The sequence below is a fragment of the Vanessa atalanta genome, chromosome 13 (genome assembly GCF_905147765.1).
Source record: "Vanessa atalanta chromosome 13, ilVanAtal1.2, whole genome shotgun sequence".
Lineage (NCBI taxonomy): Eukaryota > Metazoa > Arthropoda > Insecta > Lepidoptera > Nymphalidae > Vanessa > Vanessa atalanta.
The window spans coordinates 3,407,483-3,424,871 of NC_061883.1; the positions used below are offsets into that span (position 1 = coordinate 3,407,483).

At 33.0% G+C, this 17,389-nt stretch overlaps 2 protein-coding genes across 6 annotated transcripts in view; both read right to left on the bottom strand.

Annotated features, from left to right (window-relative positions):
• Window positions 1–1,683: 1,683 nt before the first annotated feature.
• LOC125068452 (tyrosine-protein phosphatase non-receptor type 4) lies at window positions 1,684–12,504 on the bottom strand. The gene is made up of 15 exons (XM_047677574.1): window positions 11,940–12,504; window positions 11,635–11,763; window positions 11,065–11,278; window positions 9,494–9,702; window positions 8,407–8,559; window positions 7,753–7,991; window positions 7,099–7,251; window positions 6,521–6,812; window positions 6,056–6,161; window positions 5,260–5,502; window positions 4,794–4,910; window positions 3,898–4,121; window positions 3,405–3,537; window positions 2,857–3,068; window positions 1,684–2,434 (listed from the first exon to the last, which is right to left on the bottom strand). The coding sequence occupies exons 1-15, from the start codon at window positions 12,087–12,089 to the stop codon at window positions 2,354–2,356; spliced, it is 2,655 nt and encodes an 884-aa protein (XP_047533530.1). The 5' UTR covers window positions 12,090–12,504; the 3' UTR covers window positions 1,684–2,353.
• Window positions 12,505–14,257: 1,753 nt separating this feature from the next.
• The window catches only part of LOC125068257 (POU domain, class 6, transcription factor 2), a 143,208-nt gene continuing 140,076 nt past the window's right edge, over window positions 14,258–17,389 (bottom strand). For all 5 annotated transcript variants that reach the window (XM_047677344.1, XM_047677345.1, XM_047677347.1 and 2 more), the window contains one exon: window positions 14,258–17,287. In XM_047677344.1, the coding sequence (XP_047533300.1) occupies window positions 17,163–17,287 (125 nt within the window). In that variant the 3' untranslated portion in view covers window positions 14,258–17,162. The remainder of the gene's footprint in view (window positions 17,288–17,389) is intronic.

Consider the following 17,389-nt stretch of genomic DNA (forward strand, 5'->3'; position numbering starts at 1 on the left):
GCACCGAATGGTAGCAAGTATATTAATACATAACTAATTCGATTTAATTAGTTAATATTATTTATTTTGTTTTAGTAAGTTTATTATTTTTAAACAAATCGTCGAATTTAACGGTTAATTATAAATAAAAATCTATTAGCTTTTAATTAACAGTAAACGATTGTTGTTGAAGTAATATTCGTAAAAGTATGAGCGGTTTCTCTAGGTTTCGTACAATGTGCAAGAACAATGTTTTCGACTGGATAAGTAATAACTTATACAATAATTTAATTTCAGGGAATAAAAAATCATATGAACCAAACTCAGGACTAAATTTTAAACACAGACTGGTTGAATGTGCTATAAGGCCGAATATCCGTCTATGTGACCGACCTCCGAGATTATATACCATTGAATTTATTATAACTACCATTACGACTCAATAACAAAAAAAAATTTAAGAGATGTGTTTTTAATGGATGGAGATTAAAATGGAAGAAAAAGGGTATATTTACCAAAACTACCAGATACAGCTTCGGTCCAAAAATATATGTATCTCACAAGTTCGTACGTTGCGTTTGTATTTTTCTTATGTCATATCTTATTATTTTTTTAATAAATCAGTCTAAATTTTGAATGAAGTCCTGTATAGTAGTGACCTAAATTTATATTATTGCTGTTCTAATGAGAAAATATCTCGTGTAGATTAATAAAAACTGTACACTGTACATCGACGGTTATGATCTACCCCAGGGTAAACATCGATGGTGTCGAATGTTGATGAATGACATCCACGCGATAATTATATACAGATGACCTAGAACACAGATTCCCTCTAATTTAGGTCCCATTTACATCGAAGAACACTTCTGTTTGTATCCTATAATAATAATTGTAACTAATACTGTTTCAGAAGATTATGAATATTTGTAAGTATAACCGTTTATAATATTGTTTAAATTTTAAATTATATATGTACATTTAAAAGTCTATAACGAATTTAAGTTAAATATGACGTCATCGTCGTTGCAATATAAAAAAAAATCGTGATTAATAATATTAACAATCAATTCCATAAGGCGTAAAAATCGATAAAAAATACGGACCACATAAATCCTGGGAAATAAATTAATTTACAAGTATCGCGATAACCAGTATTTCAGCCAAGCTGGTGACGTGAAGTGACGTCACACTACAGGTCCGGATAGTTCAGGCGGAGGACTAACAGCTTCACGTGCAACACTACTAACTCGCCGACAGGGTTGCCACATTGTAGTTAACATAAATTCGTTATAGAATACGTAACAAAAAAATATTTACATTAGAGTCTATTCTTTTTTTTATGAATAAAGAATTTCTATTTCACTTACGATTATAATAGGCTAGTGACAGTTGAACTCTTAAATAAAATGGCACAGATAATATAGAAAGTTAAAAAAATATACAAAACGTAAGCGACTACAAATTAAATTCGTTACGAAGGCAAGAAATACCTACTTAATTAATATATCTAAACTATTCAAATTATATATAATTAAAAATAATTTAAGATTTAACGAAAATAAATAAATTTAAAATTCTTTTTAAACATTGATATGTTTTTTGTTATAACGTATTCGAGTTTTTTTTTTTTTTCAAATACATATAGCGTTTTTTTAAACAAACAAATAAACAAAAGTATAACATTAAGAAGAATTACAAAAATAAATGAGCTTATTTTTGACAAGCTTTTATTTAACCTGAATCGCACCATGTTAGTACGTTTGAGTCAAATCATGGTGCTATTGGCAATATTTAATAAAGGAATTTATTTAACAGCCAAATAAAAGCTTGCTTTAAAAAAAAAACATATTTAGAATATAATAAATTTAGTACTCGAATTGATTTCTATAAGCTCTCGATGTGTTTAGTTCATTACGAAGTAATATTTTTGTTTACAACAAAACTATTTTGTTTTTTATTACAAAATAATCTTCGACAATAGCAATTTATATGCAGCATAGCATAAATAATACAATAAATTAAATATCTTAACTGATAAATTCGTGCTTTCGATTTTTACTTCAATATTTATAATAGTTTAACTAAATTTCGACAGAGATTTCATGACTAATTTTTAGTACATTGGGTATCAAAATTATTTTAAGACATAATTTTAAAATTACTGTTACAGATATACAAAACACGCTGTATAACTAACTTTTAAATCGCGACATCTGCGCTTAGTTTTACGTATATAAACTTGTTTTTAATTTTCACATATTCTAATAGTACTTAATGGCTGTAAGACGGGTTGACAATAGAATATCGACCTTACCTTAATACAAATATGAGCTAGTTTAGTACAAACGTCCCCGATGGGAACGGTCGGTCATCAGTTGGACGCGCTGTCGGCTGTGCTGAGTCCTAGCGAGTAGGCGGCTTGAATGCTCTCACATACGAACTTGTATTGACTCTGTAAATAAGGTAAATGTTACAATTACTGATCATTCAATTTTTATTATAATAATAAATTAAATGATAATTTAATAAGAACTGTCGATGCGAAATGTTCAAGCAAAAACGACCCATCTGTTTGTTTCCATCAAACTCTATTGGAACACCGAAGTGGAATAAGCTCAAAATCATTTCCTAAGGTGGACTAAGAGGCTTTGCCCAGCAGTGAAGCATTTTTTATTGTTACTTGACTTTACACTTCATATGGTATCCCATATGAAGTGTAAAGTCAAGTAACAATAAAAAAAATCTTATCAGATTGCTGGTTAGAATACGAAGATCTTAACCGAGTATCACAGGATTAAGTAAATTTTGGTAAATTTTGACACTAAGAACGATGCATTCCTATTCCTAGAATAATACATAAAAAAATTCACTTACAGCGTTCTGTATGCACATAGGTCTCTGTGTCCTCATAGCTCTGACTAAGTCCAGTGGGTACAAGGGCTGTCGTCTGGCCAGCAGTTCCAATGCAGTTTCTGCTAGTATGAGCGCGCCGGTTCTACCCACTCCGGCAGAACAATGAACTATCATGGGCGGATCCAGAACCCGTTCTTCTTCGCCGTTTATTTCTTCTACTACTGTTGGTATAACTACAAAATTAGTTTATTTTATACATTACGAACTGTTATAAAAAATATTATCAATCTGTTAGAAGTGCGTGTGCATTAACTATTGCTGCGTTTACGTCGTTTGCAATTCTTCATATATGTACGTACTTATTTACGTACAAGTAATTAAAGCTACTTTTATAATTTAATAATACTATTTGGTGAGCCGGTGTACGTACGTGTGTATTCGTGGGTTTGTGTGAGCACGTGAGTGTGAGCGTGAATCTTTGTGAGCAGGCGTAAGTACCGTGCGTGTGTGCGTGCGCGTGTGGTGTATGTCCATGTATAGACGCAGGTGGGCGTGTGCGTGTGTCTCACCGTGCGTTCGGTTCCGCAGCTGCGAGCAGAGCGTGGTGAAGGCGACGAAGGCCGCGGCGTCGTCCGGCACGCCGTGGTCGGGCCACGACGTGTACTGCAGCTGACACACAGAGCGACTCGCTCCGCACGAGCTCTGACGGAGACACGACAAAAATATTATATACACTATCTTTAATTTTACACTTGTCTCGTTTGTTACGTAGCCCAAGCAGGAGCTTTTGTTGGGCCGTCGTTGTCAGGTGTAATTTTGCTTCTGAGACGTTAGGAAGTAGATGATAATTCGATATAGTCAAGTGCGAACACAGCCGAACAGGGCTATAAATTAGAAAATATATTTTACAACAGGTACATATGCCTCTTTTGAACATATTAACTTTTTCTTCGCTCCTGTCCCCTTCAACCATTTTTGTAAAACGACACATACATCATCGATATTTTGACGTAATTACAATTTTTTGTGATTATTATAAATTGTAATACACACAGAACTTACCTTTAGGGTCATATCTCTTCTGATATAATGACCATGATTCTGTTCACTATTCGTGAGAACGGTTAGAGTATTTGTAGCTTTTAATGGTGTTGAGCCGACCTTGGGCCAGTATTGGTGACATTTGGCACGACCTCTCTCGGCCAGCACCGTTAACATTACAACTAAACTGCTCTCACTTTCCCAAACCATTTGCCAGAAATCACTCACTGTTGACGGTAGGGGCCCTAAAATATAAAAAAAAATAGATTGTAAAATCTACATACAATATATTAAAAAATATTTATTTTTTTGGTTTCACGACAATAGTACGACTCATAATCCTTGAGTAAACCAGTCACAGTTAGTTATTATTCAATCAATGCAGGGCAAAGTTTATTTCTCCTGTTAAGGAGAATTTGGCTATTATTACACTGAGTGCTATTCCACTACTCTGCACGAGATAAATTATATACATAATTGAAGCATGTGAATATTTAACACTCAATGGTCTCGATTTGAATTCCGAATCTTTAGTTAGGATTCGCGCATTAGTGTTGCTTACCCTACACAATATATGTCGTCACAATATATTGAAAATTCGTTTCTGTTCATATTTAGATCGAATAGTCTCTTGTAATAAATATATTATTATTATTATTTTATGACATTGATAGGCGGAGGAGCAAATGAGCCACCTGATGGTAAATGGTCACCACTGTCCATAGACCTTGGCGCTGGACGAAATATTAAGCAATATTTACATCGCCAATGCACCAATCTTGGGACCTAAGATGTTATATCTTTAGTACCTGTAGTTACACTGGCTCACCCTTAAAATTGGAACACAACAGAATTGCTGCTTGGCGGTAGAATATATGATGAGTGGGTGGTACCAATCCTTGCATAAAGAGTTTTACCTTGAGTAGCGATATAGGTGAGTACTAGATCCGAGTTAGGTATATCCATGTTGATATATGAAGCGTTTATATAGTCGCCGTTTGGTCCATTCTTTAATATCACACGTGTTGAATCATCTACAAGTAAATATATTTTATTAGTTCGTTTGAGTTACTAATTAAATAATTTATTTATTGGTTATATGGAGACTTGCGAAAGTAATATTTTCATATATTTTTTATTTCGAAATGTAATATTTAAATGGCCGCAATTCTTCATAAGTTAGTATTAAATCAAATAAGTACTGATACAAATACAATAAATTAAATTTTTTCTTACTAATATTATATACACAAAAGTGAGTGTGTGTATTTGTTCGTTACAGTTTAACATCTTAACTAATCAAACAATCATCATGAAATTTTTCATAAAAATTCTAATAAGAGTGCAAACACTAATTATGATTTATATATAGAAAATACTCACAAGGCGCTATATCCCTGTATCTGTTCTTATTAATATTTTGAGGCAATTTGGACACGGATGCACTCTCCTCAGATATCCTCCTTAGCAAGGTCTCGTACTGTTTCAAGGCAGCACCACTGGCTAGACCGTCGCCCAACAGCAACATGGACTGTTCCAGGGGATCACCTTCGAACTGACCAGAACCGAGAGGAACGAAGCAGACGGCTGGCTCTTCGGGACCCGATTCTTCTGGTTCGTAAACAGCTGGAATTAAATTAACGATGTATTTGCGTCTCGCTCTTACAAAGTTATACAGTTTGATTTCTGCAAAAGAATTGGTTTATGTTTTCGTCAATTTCTTTAAGGATCACAGGACATTATTAATATGTACATTGTACATATATGCGAAAGGTATCAATATTATCCCAAGCTCTGTGAATTAAATAATACTAATATTATACAGCTAATAAAATTGTCTTCGTCAAATAAAAATTGTTTAACATATATTGACTAATGCACTGTGAAGTATACATATACCTTCTTAACAGGAAAGAATATTATTTGATGGAGTAGATTTTATTCCCCTGATGAATAAATGTTATTCAAACAAATAAATTGGTAGATATTAATCTCTACATAGTATAAAACAAAATGACCCTAAACGTCCTCTGTACGCTTAGATCTTTTAAACGACGTAACGGATTTTACCAATAAACAATGTGGTGGTTCTTCATTCTAAAAGTATACAATTATGTATGTTGTAGAGTAGATAGTGTATTACAAATATAATTTTGAGAGTTTTCTAAATATGTCTTACCGTTTGGTTTTACTAATAAAGTAAGAACGCCCTTCGTGTTTCTTATCATTTGTACAACTTGGTCGTGCGTCATTTCGTCGACGTCTTTGCCGTTTATTGATATCACCTATAGGAAAATAATATACCATTATTTTCGTTATATAATGGAGATGTATAAGTTGAGAACATATACATATATACAACGTTTTTGTTAATTAAGTACGGATCACAATTAATCTCATAATGTGACGTAATGATCTCTTAGCCACCAACGCAACTCAAAGATTTATTTATAATAGAACAGGAAGGGAGTCTGTAAGATATTTCTGTCCATATAGATCGGCAAATAAATGTATATAAGCCATTTCTCACACTGTCTTAGTATTTCCGGGTGGGATCTAAGAGTATTATATCACTGAGATCTGCAATTACTGGCTCACTCTTAAATATTTCTCTTGAAAAAAATTCAAAGGCAACGCGTGAGACCTGGTCCCCCTCCTGCAGGTAGGTGCGCGTGCGCGGCGCCACGCGCGACACGAGCACGGGCGCGCCGCCGCCGCCGCCGCGCACGTTGAACCCGAAGCGCCCGTCCGCGCCCGCCGACAGCCGCACGCACACCGCGCCCTCGCCGCCCTCCCCGCCGCTGCCGGCGCCGTCGCCGTCGCCGTCCCCGTCGCCGTCGCCGCCCTCGTCCGCGCGCTCCGGCGCCGACTCCGACTCGGACTCGTCGACGTACGTCAGCGGCACGCGGAGAGCTCGTTCGAGGAAACCTCCGTCGCTGCGATTCAAACCGGGACGTTGTACTGATCGACGACCGGCATTCGCTAGTGTCTTACGCGTTTGTAGGGCGACGAATGTATAGTTTACGGGCTCTCTGTTAGCTATGATATGATATATATGGCGTGTTAGTTTTGAAAGTTAAGTTCGTTACTTAGTATCAGTGTAGTAACTTTAATTATTCGTGATCATCATCGAACACGGACAGAGCGGTGTAGTGGTAGCGTAGAGTAGTTGTGTAGTTGTGTAGTTGTGTAGTTGTGTAGTGGTATAGTGGAGCGCCTCACTCGTCGGGCGGCGCGGCGGCGGGCGGCGCGTCCCCCCAGGCGGCGCGCGGCGCGGGCTCGCGGTGCGCCGTGACGCGCGCGCCGCGCGCCGCGCCCGCGCCCTGCGCCGGCGACGCGCCCGCCGAGCGCTCGCGCGTGCGGGAGCTGCTGCGCCTGCGACACACGCACGTTACGTTACGTTACGTTTCGATAGATTTAACATACTCGAGGCTCACTTAGACGTACTCGCTTATGATGTGCAGTAGAGAATACGTAAACTTAAGTAGTCAGAGGGGAGGATCGAAATTACAATTACACAGCAGTCACCTATTGTATCTACTGAAACGACTTTTACTAAATAATAAAAATAATTCTATATTTTATACCAAAACTTAACTAACATTATACAAGTAAAGTTTCTATCGACATTCGATACTTCATAAAATAATTAAATACTTTATGAAATCTCCCGACCTTGTGAAACGATGCAATGCCATATTTTGGTATACGTCAAAAATACTTGGAACTAATTGTACAATTATTATTATATCAGTCACACATTAAGCTTTTATTGAGAACAATATCAGAAATATACACATGTACTCATCAAATCACGTATTATTGAATAATATTATTATACTTAAAATGTATTAAACATAACTTCATTAATCCTACCGAACAAAGCTTCTATTGCTGGATCGAGATCGTCTCGCGTCTTCCAAGGCTTGTGTTTCAGTCCTCGCCACAGTGGGGGCGGTGACTCCCGCGAGCGCCCCCAGGGCCCCCAGCAGCGGCCGCCGTCGGGGGGCGCGCAACCGGAAGAACCCGTGTCGCTCCACACTGCAGCGCCAGAGCGCCTTCGCCGCACGGCCCGATCGCATGTTGAAGATTAGTACAGTGTCGTATGATTCGGACTGAAAAAGAAAAACAAACACATAGTATAATATATATACTAAACAGTACAGCAACAGCCCGTTATTTGTCAGCTGGGCGTTTGTTGAATATATAGATTTGGACATATTCCATTAGATAGCTCTTTCGTAAGTTCTATTTGCGAGGAATGCACTCCGAAATCGTAGAGTTCTGACCTATTTTAGGAGGTTGTAAGAGGCATACCGATACATCAGGACATACATCAGGACATACATCAGGAGAGTCAAGTCTGTGAGGGGAGGTTGTAACAGCACTAGCCGACTTCTCTTTTACCTGGGATATTCAGCGTACTTTGTAAAGAACATGACTGTGACTCCCTTGAATAATCACTTAGCTGCTTATTGTTTAATTCCATACAATATGTCAGTGTTACAAATAAATGAATAAACCACTTACTGGCTCTCGTTTCAATTGAATGAAGAACTGCTTCTTTTTGAATGAAATCTTCACAATTTTACTCCAAGAAAAAGTATTGACTCTTATATTGTTCTGGAATACGACTATACCGATTGATGTAACGCCAATCAATATGTCCTTTCCGTTATAATCCTGCAACGGAGAAACATGATCATTAAAAGATTGCTTAAAACGTACATAGAATGCGTGGCTGATATTGCCTCCTGAACGATTTCAACCACATAATATCATCACGCCTGTATAGATGCCCCAAAGTGCTTCCAACTTGTAGACTCTAGACTGTTACTGAGAAATTTTCGACAGCAAAATTCAAAAAGATCTTATCTAGAATCAAGAACTCGGGAACTGTGGCCTTATTGCTAGCCGTTAGACCTCAGCAAAATCTCAGCTAATTTCAGTTTAAACAAAATGGTGCAGGGGAATCTTAGCCGAATTTTCGAATCCTAGACAAAACTGTGTATTCAACACAGGGAAAACTCTAGTGTTGTTTAGGAATTCGTGATTATAATTTTTCTCGGTAAAGGAAAGGAAAGAAAATCTACTGTATAAATATTATCATATAATAGAGGATTAATTTTATATGAAAATTGATTCCATTTTGTTTAAAATGTACATTTATTAGATAGATCATAATAATAAAACTAATTTTGTTAAACATTCCAAAGATCTCATAACTTATAAGTAATATATTGAAGGTTTGTTTTTATTTTTTTATTTTAATGTCACTTTTAAATTCTCTTTGTTGTCTTAACTTCAATTATTATAGAATTTAGTTATTCAAATTTAATTTTATAATTTTTATAGATTAGTTTGGTTTATATTTTTGAAGGTCAATGTTGTTTACACCTTATAAGACGTATCACTTTGAATGTTGCCTATATCAGTTGGTAATTTTAAGTGGGTATTTATAAGTTGATGTAACTATTTCAATAAATAATATAATCTATCGATTTTATATGTTTTATTGTGAGAGACATGAGTGTGATTTTAATGATTGTAAAGCGATTTTTAATATCAATAATTTAAATTTTAAAATCATGTATAGTTAATACTTTATCGGAATTACCTTTGCCGGGTGTGATTCGACTCCATAACAATCTAATCTCTTCGCATGTTCAAGAAAGTTTGCCTCTGCGTCTGCAGGTGCCTGACCTTTGTGTAACTTGTGGAGTTCTCTGATACGTCTCTCGTCTTCCGCGCTTTGTTTTGGTAGCAAGCATAACTCGGATAAGTAGTTTGGCGAATGTTCTGTAGCATTATAATCTCCTAATTCAGCTGTAAAAATAAATGCAAAATCTGTTGATGTTGTTAAAATCCCTTTTAATATATTAAACAATCATTAGTAGTTTAGTAATATATTTGATTTAATTATAATCATGCAATTACTTTAAAAAACAAATGCCATTTTTCCTTAAAATAACAGAATTAAATAATAATAGTAATAATAATTTGAACTCAATCAATTTGGTCCATGATGGCAAATCTTAAGGAAAAGTAATAACGTTAAATAATATTCAAGTGTCTCTATTTAAGTTTATTGTGCTCACATCATCATTATATATAAAAGGTTGACATAGAAGCGTCAATAGCGTTTACAGGCCGCCTAGCGATGTAAAAAGTCGCAGGATCGATCCTGACCTCTTGGGCTATTGTCGCCCCCACTCCTAACAAAGGTGATGAGTAATATACTTATTAATTTGGGGCATTGCTAGTATTCTCTTTTAAATAATAATAATAACCCCGGCACATGTGCACGCATTCATTATAGCATCACAGCTTCAAGTAAAAGAGCCAGGTGTCAGAGATCTATGATGGCTCGACAGCATTAGAAATCAACCTTGGCAGGCATGGCATACCACAAGTTGATGAACTATTAAGGACATTACCATAGAACCAGGATAAGCATCATTAACAGTATCCTTAATATTGATTTGGGGTAATCCATTACTTGATATGAGCAGTCTAAGACGTAAATTAATGACATTTACATTTTGAGTACAATATTTAGTGGAGAATATTTAGTGGGAAGGATAAATTTAAGGAAAACATTGTACAGAAATTTTATCAAATATATTACTAAACTACTAATAATTCTCTTTAATATTTAATGGGAATTTAATAACATCAACAGATAAATAACTGATGTTAATGAACTATGTATATATATAGTTACCAGAAAAATGTTGCTAAATGGAACTACCCTCCTGTTTATGAAGTCAAACTATTATTAGCATTAACTTTGTCAAAGGCATAATTTTTTTTTTTTTTTTATATTACACAACAGTATTGATTTTCATTGTTGAATTAAAAGATTAAAGTTTTTAATGAAAATGAAGTACAAATTAAAATTTCTATACATTATACTATACTATAAATTAAATATTGAAGAAAAGAAAGAAATGGCCTGTAAATACTCCAGTGATTAAAGAAAGTCTCCTGTCATAAATTTTAAAAGAAAAATTCTAAATTCTAATTAAGTCAGCCGAGGAGTTAAGTAACTAAGAATATCATAAATATTTACTTTAAGTTTTAAAATAATGATTGTAATTTTTTTTTTAACTATATATAGTAATTTATTATAATTATATTACACTATTCTATAGTGAAAATAAAATAAATATTCAAATCAAACAGTACCTTGCACAGTAAATGATGCTAATAATAAGGCAGTATTCTTAGGAGCTGACATTCTACCATCAAGCAACAATTTCCTCAGCTGCAAGCACAGTAGATATCTTGTGAACTCTTCGGCTAAACGACAAGGCTCTGGTGGATAAAAACGAACTGCCAACCAGAATTGAGCACTAGCACCGACTTGTTTCTTCACTGATTTACCACCATCAAGCCACCGCTATAAAAGTATTTGAAATTATTACTAAATTAAACAAGTAAAATTATAAAATTTTATTGAGTAGGTAAAAGATTAATTAGATTCAATAAATTTACTTATGTACACTATCTTCTTTGAGAACCAGGATACAAATGAAACATTTTTTTAATGATTAAACAGATAAAATAAGTGTGAGTCATCACAAATGATACAATTAAACACCTAACACATTATAACGAAACAGGTCTGTTCTATGGTTTCAATTCATAAGACACAATGAGTCATACAAGTTTACTTTTTGTAGTAACAATAATGATAGTAGTAAATGTGTACTGACAGTAGATACTGTAGATAAACATACTTGTTATGTTTCTTACCGTTATCTCTGTGTTCGTTGCATTGGGAATAGATCCATTTTCAGTGAATTGTAAACCAAAGTAGTCCTTCTCAACAAGTTCTAATTGTTGAAACACATGTTCCAGTAATACAGATCCCTTTGCTTTTTTCTGTAAAAAAAAAAAACATTTTTTTTTTTATAATTTATTATTTTCATTTTTGAATTGTTTTGACAATGTAAATGTTTATTTGAAATTAAAATCTTTTATAACACTTATGTTTTATTACAGTATTTAAAGAACCATTTAAGATTTTATCAGTGTAAGAGTTTAGGAGAGAAACATACCTCAATCTGAAACGATTGCTCGGTGTCGTCCAAGAACACCACAGTAACATTAAAGATGTTGAGCTTGCGTTCGCGCGCAAGTTCTGAAGCGCGTACATTGTAAGTACCGCTGGAGCTGCTGAAGGCACGACGCGATACACTCTCAATCATTTTACAAGAATTATTTACAGTCGGCTTTTTACCAGATAACAAGACACTCAGCACTGTATCGTGCACTGAACGACTCAATTACGCATTCCCGTAACCTGCAACCTTGTGAATCATGACATGACCCATGTTATTAGCAATTCATATTTAGTAAGTATCCCTGATCTTTTTCAATATTGACGTAACACGAACAACAAAAGTTGTATATATGTGAACGCATTACATTATTTTCATGTATTTATTATTGTCGTTTCTAAAGGAGATTTTTAACATTTTTGTAGGATTTTTTGTTACTAATGTTCATTAATACCATAAGAAACGATTTGTGTTGTATTCTTATAGTTATAAATAAGTGATTATCAGGCTGGTTTTTATAAAATATGATTATCACTTCGCAGTATTTCCACTTTACGGTAATCTTTGCTTCGCCATATTGAAGTTGTGACATTGACATTTACTGATACTAACACGACGTTTCGTTATTGCAAATGAATCATTAAACATACATTTTATCTTAAAATTACATTTGTGAAAATTCTATATGTGTGGTAACCACATTTAAAACCAGTAACATCAAGTAAATAAGCACAGAGATAATTAGTATTATCTTTTTATTGTCTAGATAACAAAACAAAATCCTTACATGAAACACTGTTTAAGATTATTATTTATTTACTAACGATGCGTTGCTTCGTGTTACCTGTGGAATCTATTTTTTTTTTAAATATATTTAACCTAGAGGTAAGTAATCACCATTGGCCATAGACCTTATAAAATTTAATCATTCCTGACCTCTTCAATGCACTACCAACATTGTGAACTAAGATGTAATGCATCTTGCGCCTGTAGTTACGCTAACCCGATCACCTTTCAAACTAGAACACAACCACATTAAGTATTATTGCTTGGCGATAGGATATCTGATGAGCGGCTTGTCGGAAGCCCTTCCATGAAACAAAGCTATACCATATTTTGTATTCAACAAAATTTTATTAATTTCTCTTATTTAACTTAATATAATTAAAAGCCTTGCTAAAAAAACCTTTTATTCAGTGCATAAAATATAGGAACATTTATTATATAAAGCATCATATTATGCATTGCTGTGCAATTGGTAAATCTCTTTCAAATTCCTTATATATATTTTTTATTTTTTTAGAGCTATATTTGAAACAAAATTTACAAATATAAGTATGTCTTTAAAAAAATCTATATCGGTTACATACCTAATTTATAAAATCGATCCTTTATTCAGAGTTTTCATTTCAGGAACAAACTGGCAGTAAAATTGTGCGATTTAAAAACAAATTTATATTTTTCATTTGTTTGAAGGTTATGGTTTATTTTTTTGTGATAATAGATTATTACGAGACAGTTTAACAGTCGAGGTGTGCAAACGTTTATTTTTCTATCTTATAGATCTATTCACTCGCGAAGGCGAGTTCCTCCACGATAAAATATCGGCGTTCATTAGTATTGAATGACGCGCGTGCTTAAAATGTGTCTTAGAGTGCGAGGATTAACATAAGAGTAAAGACAGATAAATAAATTATCAAATTAGACGACATTTTTAAGTTTCGGGTGTTTTTATAGTGGAGGTGAGTGAATAGATCTATACGATTTTACCAATAAATATTGTGTAGTTTTTATACTTTTATACTACTATATTTATATAGTTTTTATACTTTTATACTACTATATTTATACAGTACCAATAAATATAGTGTGTTATAAAGATAAATATTATATTGAAGACAGATGTCTTCATCTTTCGATTGTCATGTTGATGATGTCAAATCAATGATGACAGACAGAGATATATCTATTAAACTGAACGACACTTGGATAGATTTCAACTTTAGTTAATGTTTGTTGACTTCCAGACAGGAGACATAACATACGTATATAATTGTATTTAACTAAATTTACTGTATTTTTAGATGTTGAAAAACAGTAATTACTGAGTTTCTTTGCCGGTTCTTCTCGGTAGAATCTACATTCCGAACCGGTGGTAGCTTTACTTTAAATAGTTTGTTGAATTACGATTCAAAAGTAAAGAATAGCCTACTTGAATAAATTATATTTTGATTTTGATTTTTTGAGTTATTAGATCTCGACTCACGGACGATGAATAAATAAAAGGTATGTGAATAAAACAATCATTCAAACAGTTATCTGCCTTTAATCTGCTTCTCTTCATATTCCAGCAGCCATAGTCATCCATTCGGTACCATTACAGGAAGAAAAATTAATACACTATTAGATACTGTTACAGTTTGGTTTGAATATGTGTTACAGATGAAGTTATGTGTAGTAGACTTTTAATAATTGTATTTTAAACTATTATTATTATAAATACATGCGGATCATGAAAACCAGGGTGCAACGCGATTTTGCAATGTAATAAAATTTAATAATAGTATTTTTTATATGTAACGGACTAGCAGTTTATCGTTAAATTAATTATTTGTACTTAGCATTCTATGCTTGGATCTATTACACTAATGTTTGCTGGGAATCAGATATTTCGTTACTCGTAAAATGTATCGATATAAAAGCAGAGTTACTTGGCAATGCTTTGAATCGAGTCCTCATAGCTGATATTTATAAAATGTTTGTATCTATCGAAACACAGAATATGTATACTTATTATCCTATGGTATCCATTTAGATCTAACACGATTAAAAATTGAATATTAAAGGACGAGATATCTGATTCCGTTATAAGTACATTACGTGCACTATCGCATTGCACGTTTCTTTTCTTAAGTCGCTGTTTACCGTACTGCTTGTTTGTGGGTGTAGTGGTGTGCTTAAGTCGATAAAAAATCAGTACTCGATAAAATTTTGATTATGGCCAAACATTCCTTTTTTTAAATACACATTTTTTTTGCAATTGTAATAATTTTTGAAAATATAAATTTTGATAATATTTTTTCACTTTGTTCCTAAATATTAATCCAAATAGTTTTTATTATCCTTAATATTGTATTTACAATTTTTTCAACAGCCGAAAAATATGTTCAATTTTTTTATAATATTATTTTTTAACGACTCTTGTTAAGTAGTAGGTAACAGTACAAATATTAATGATCACAAGGTGGTTTTCATTGGTCATTAACATACGTTAAATTACAGCCTTATTACTAACGGTAATACAGCTAACAGTAGGTCTTTGAATGAAATGTTTATTTAAACTATTTACATCAATAGTTACTCTGTTTATTTAAATCTCTTAAAAAGAAAATTGTTTTAATATCAATGTATTTAAATTATTATAGAAAATTAATCAGTCCTTTCAATAGAAAAAGTTTTACTATAGGTGGAAGATCTAATAAAGTTTCTTTAAGCACAGTTTTTTTTATAATGTGCATACTTTTCGGGCACCTCCTTCTCTTAAAACATATATAATAATTTTTTTATTTTTTGAAAATCTATATAAGTATATATTTCGAAATCTACTTTCCAAATGCGAGGCAATTTTATTAGTTTTTTTTCGTAGTTACCCAAATAATATGCACAGATAAGTTAAATTAATAATTCAAGTCAGACCTGCTGTTATTTGTATTCTACAATAGAAAATTCCATTTAAACAAACACTTATTCTGCAAATATGGAAACGAAGGCGTACTTTCGAAAGAACTCATTTAACATTGCAACAAATATCCAACTTGATTACCAGACAAACGTCTTACGAAGCTAAACTTATAGTTCAGTTATAGTTACATAAAACTAATAATACATTTTAATAAACTAAAATTACGAGAACAATATGTACAATTTACGACAATGCATATAATTATTTTATACATATCGTTTAAACCTATCTATTAACAAAATAATAAAATTATAATAATCGAAATTAAAATCAAGTAGGCCACTAAGATTGACGACATTTTAACTACTTCCAAATATTGTTAATTAATCCTAAAACTATAAAGTGCAACATTCGCTATGTAGAACGAAACAACTCAGAGTATTTGAATAAATTAATGTATCTAGAAACTACATTTCATTATCGCCATGAGTTCAGTTTTCAAGTGTTGTACTTATTTACAAAATGCATTTTTTTTTTAAAACAAAACGGCCTCCTACATTGTTGTCATAAGCGTCAAGATTAGTTTTTTTTAATCGTGATCGATGTTTCGCATCACTACGTTAGAATGATATTTGTATAGAGTATTTTAAATCATGATACTCGTTATTTTTAATTTTGTACTAAACACCTATTTAATACTACCATTTATATACCATTGTAAAAGTAGCTACGTCGAGACGAATATATCAGTCGAAATGTTTAAATTTACATTAATATTTAAAAAAATCGTATTACTTTACTAAACTTGGCTAGAATCGTAACAAGATTCGAATAAGGCCAGTATTACATCAACCGAATAAAAACTTCACGTAGCATGTTTGTATAGTTTTGCAAATAATGACAGAAAGACTACATGTCTTCACGTTTTGGTATAATCTGTGGGTGTTTTCGTTTTCTTTTGATATTATTAGTCAGATTTATTTTTCTTTGTAACATTATATTTGACCAAGTGTGACACCAATGAGACCTGCATATGTTGGTAGAGCAATTAGTTGAGCTACCACAATTAAATCATTTTGTACGAAAATTATAGAAGATAAAATATCTTCTTTGTGTGCTACATATTAATTGGAGAAATGTGTGGTTGAGTTAATTTAAATTTAGAACATTACATTTAAAAAAAATAAATTTGAGAATCCTTGCTATGATGTAGCGAAGATACTTATAAATATATCTTTCTGTCAAACAACAATAATTTCCGTTGCTGTATTGGATACGTCCACTAAATAAACGATTTATACTTCATATTGATGATAAGTTCACCTCGCTACATAGGCTGATTACATTGGCATTGCCAGGGATTTGGCGAATGTCCTTGGCAATGTCAAACTCAATTAAACATTCTAATTTCAAACATATTATTTTAATTGTTAAAATAAATATGGTATCACACTTGGCAGCCTGGCAGCTTTTGGGTTCTTCTTTAGTATTTTTCAATGGGCTGTCGTAGTCTGATGATATTTGTTCTATATTTAAATTTAGACCATTCCTTTTGACATCATTCGAACGGTATTCTTTAAAGCCTGTCGTTTGTTACAAAACCATATTCTTATAACTTCCCGCTCGTAGCCCAGCTGATGTGCGAGTCCAGTTATTTCGGTGCCTGAAAAAAAAAACAAAAATTAGATAGATTTTAATTGAAATCTATGTGAATGTTTAATATTATGTATGGTACGTTAAAGAGTTAAAACTTAAACAGACATGA

What these genes read in the sequence shown, in the direction of transcription:
- LOC125068452 (XM_047677574.1), bottom strand. Translation starts at nt 12,089, where the DNA reads ATGATTGAGAGTGTATCGCGTCGTGCCTTCAGCAGCTCCAGCGGTACT. An exon ending in ACCTGCAGGAGGGGGACCAG is followed by an intron (nt 6,162 to 6,520) that starts GTCTCACGCGTT and finishes ATTTTCCTATAG; the next exon opens with GTGATATCAATAAACGGCAA. An exon ending in GAAGAGATATGACCCTAAAG is followed by an intron (nt 3,538 to 3,897) that starts GTAAGTTCTGTG and finishes TGTCTCCGTCAG; the next exon opens with AGCTCGTGCGGAGCGAGTCG.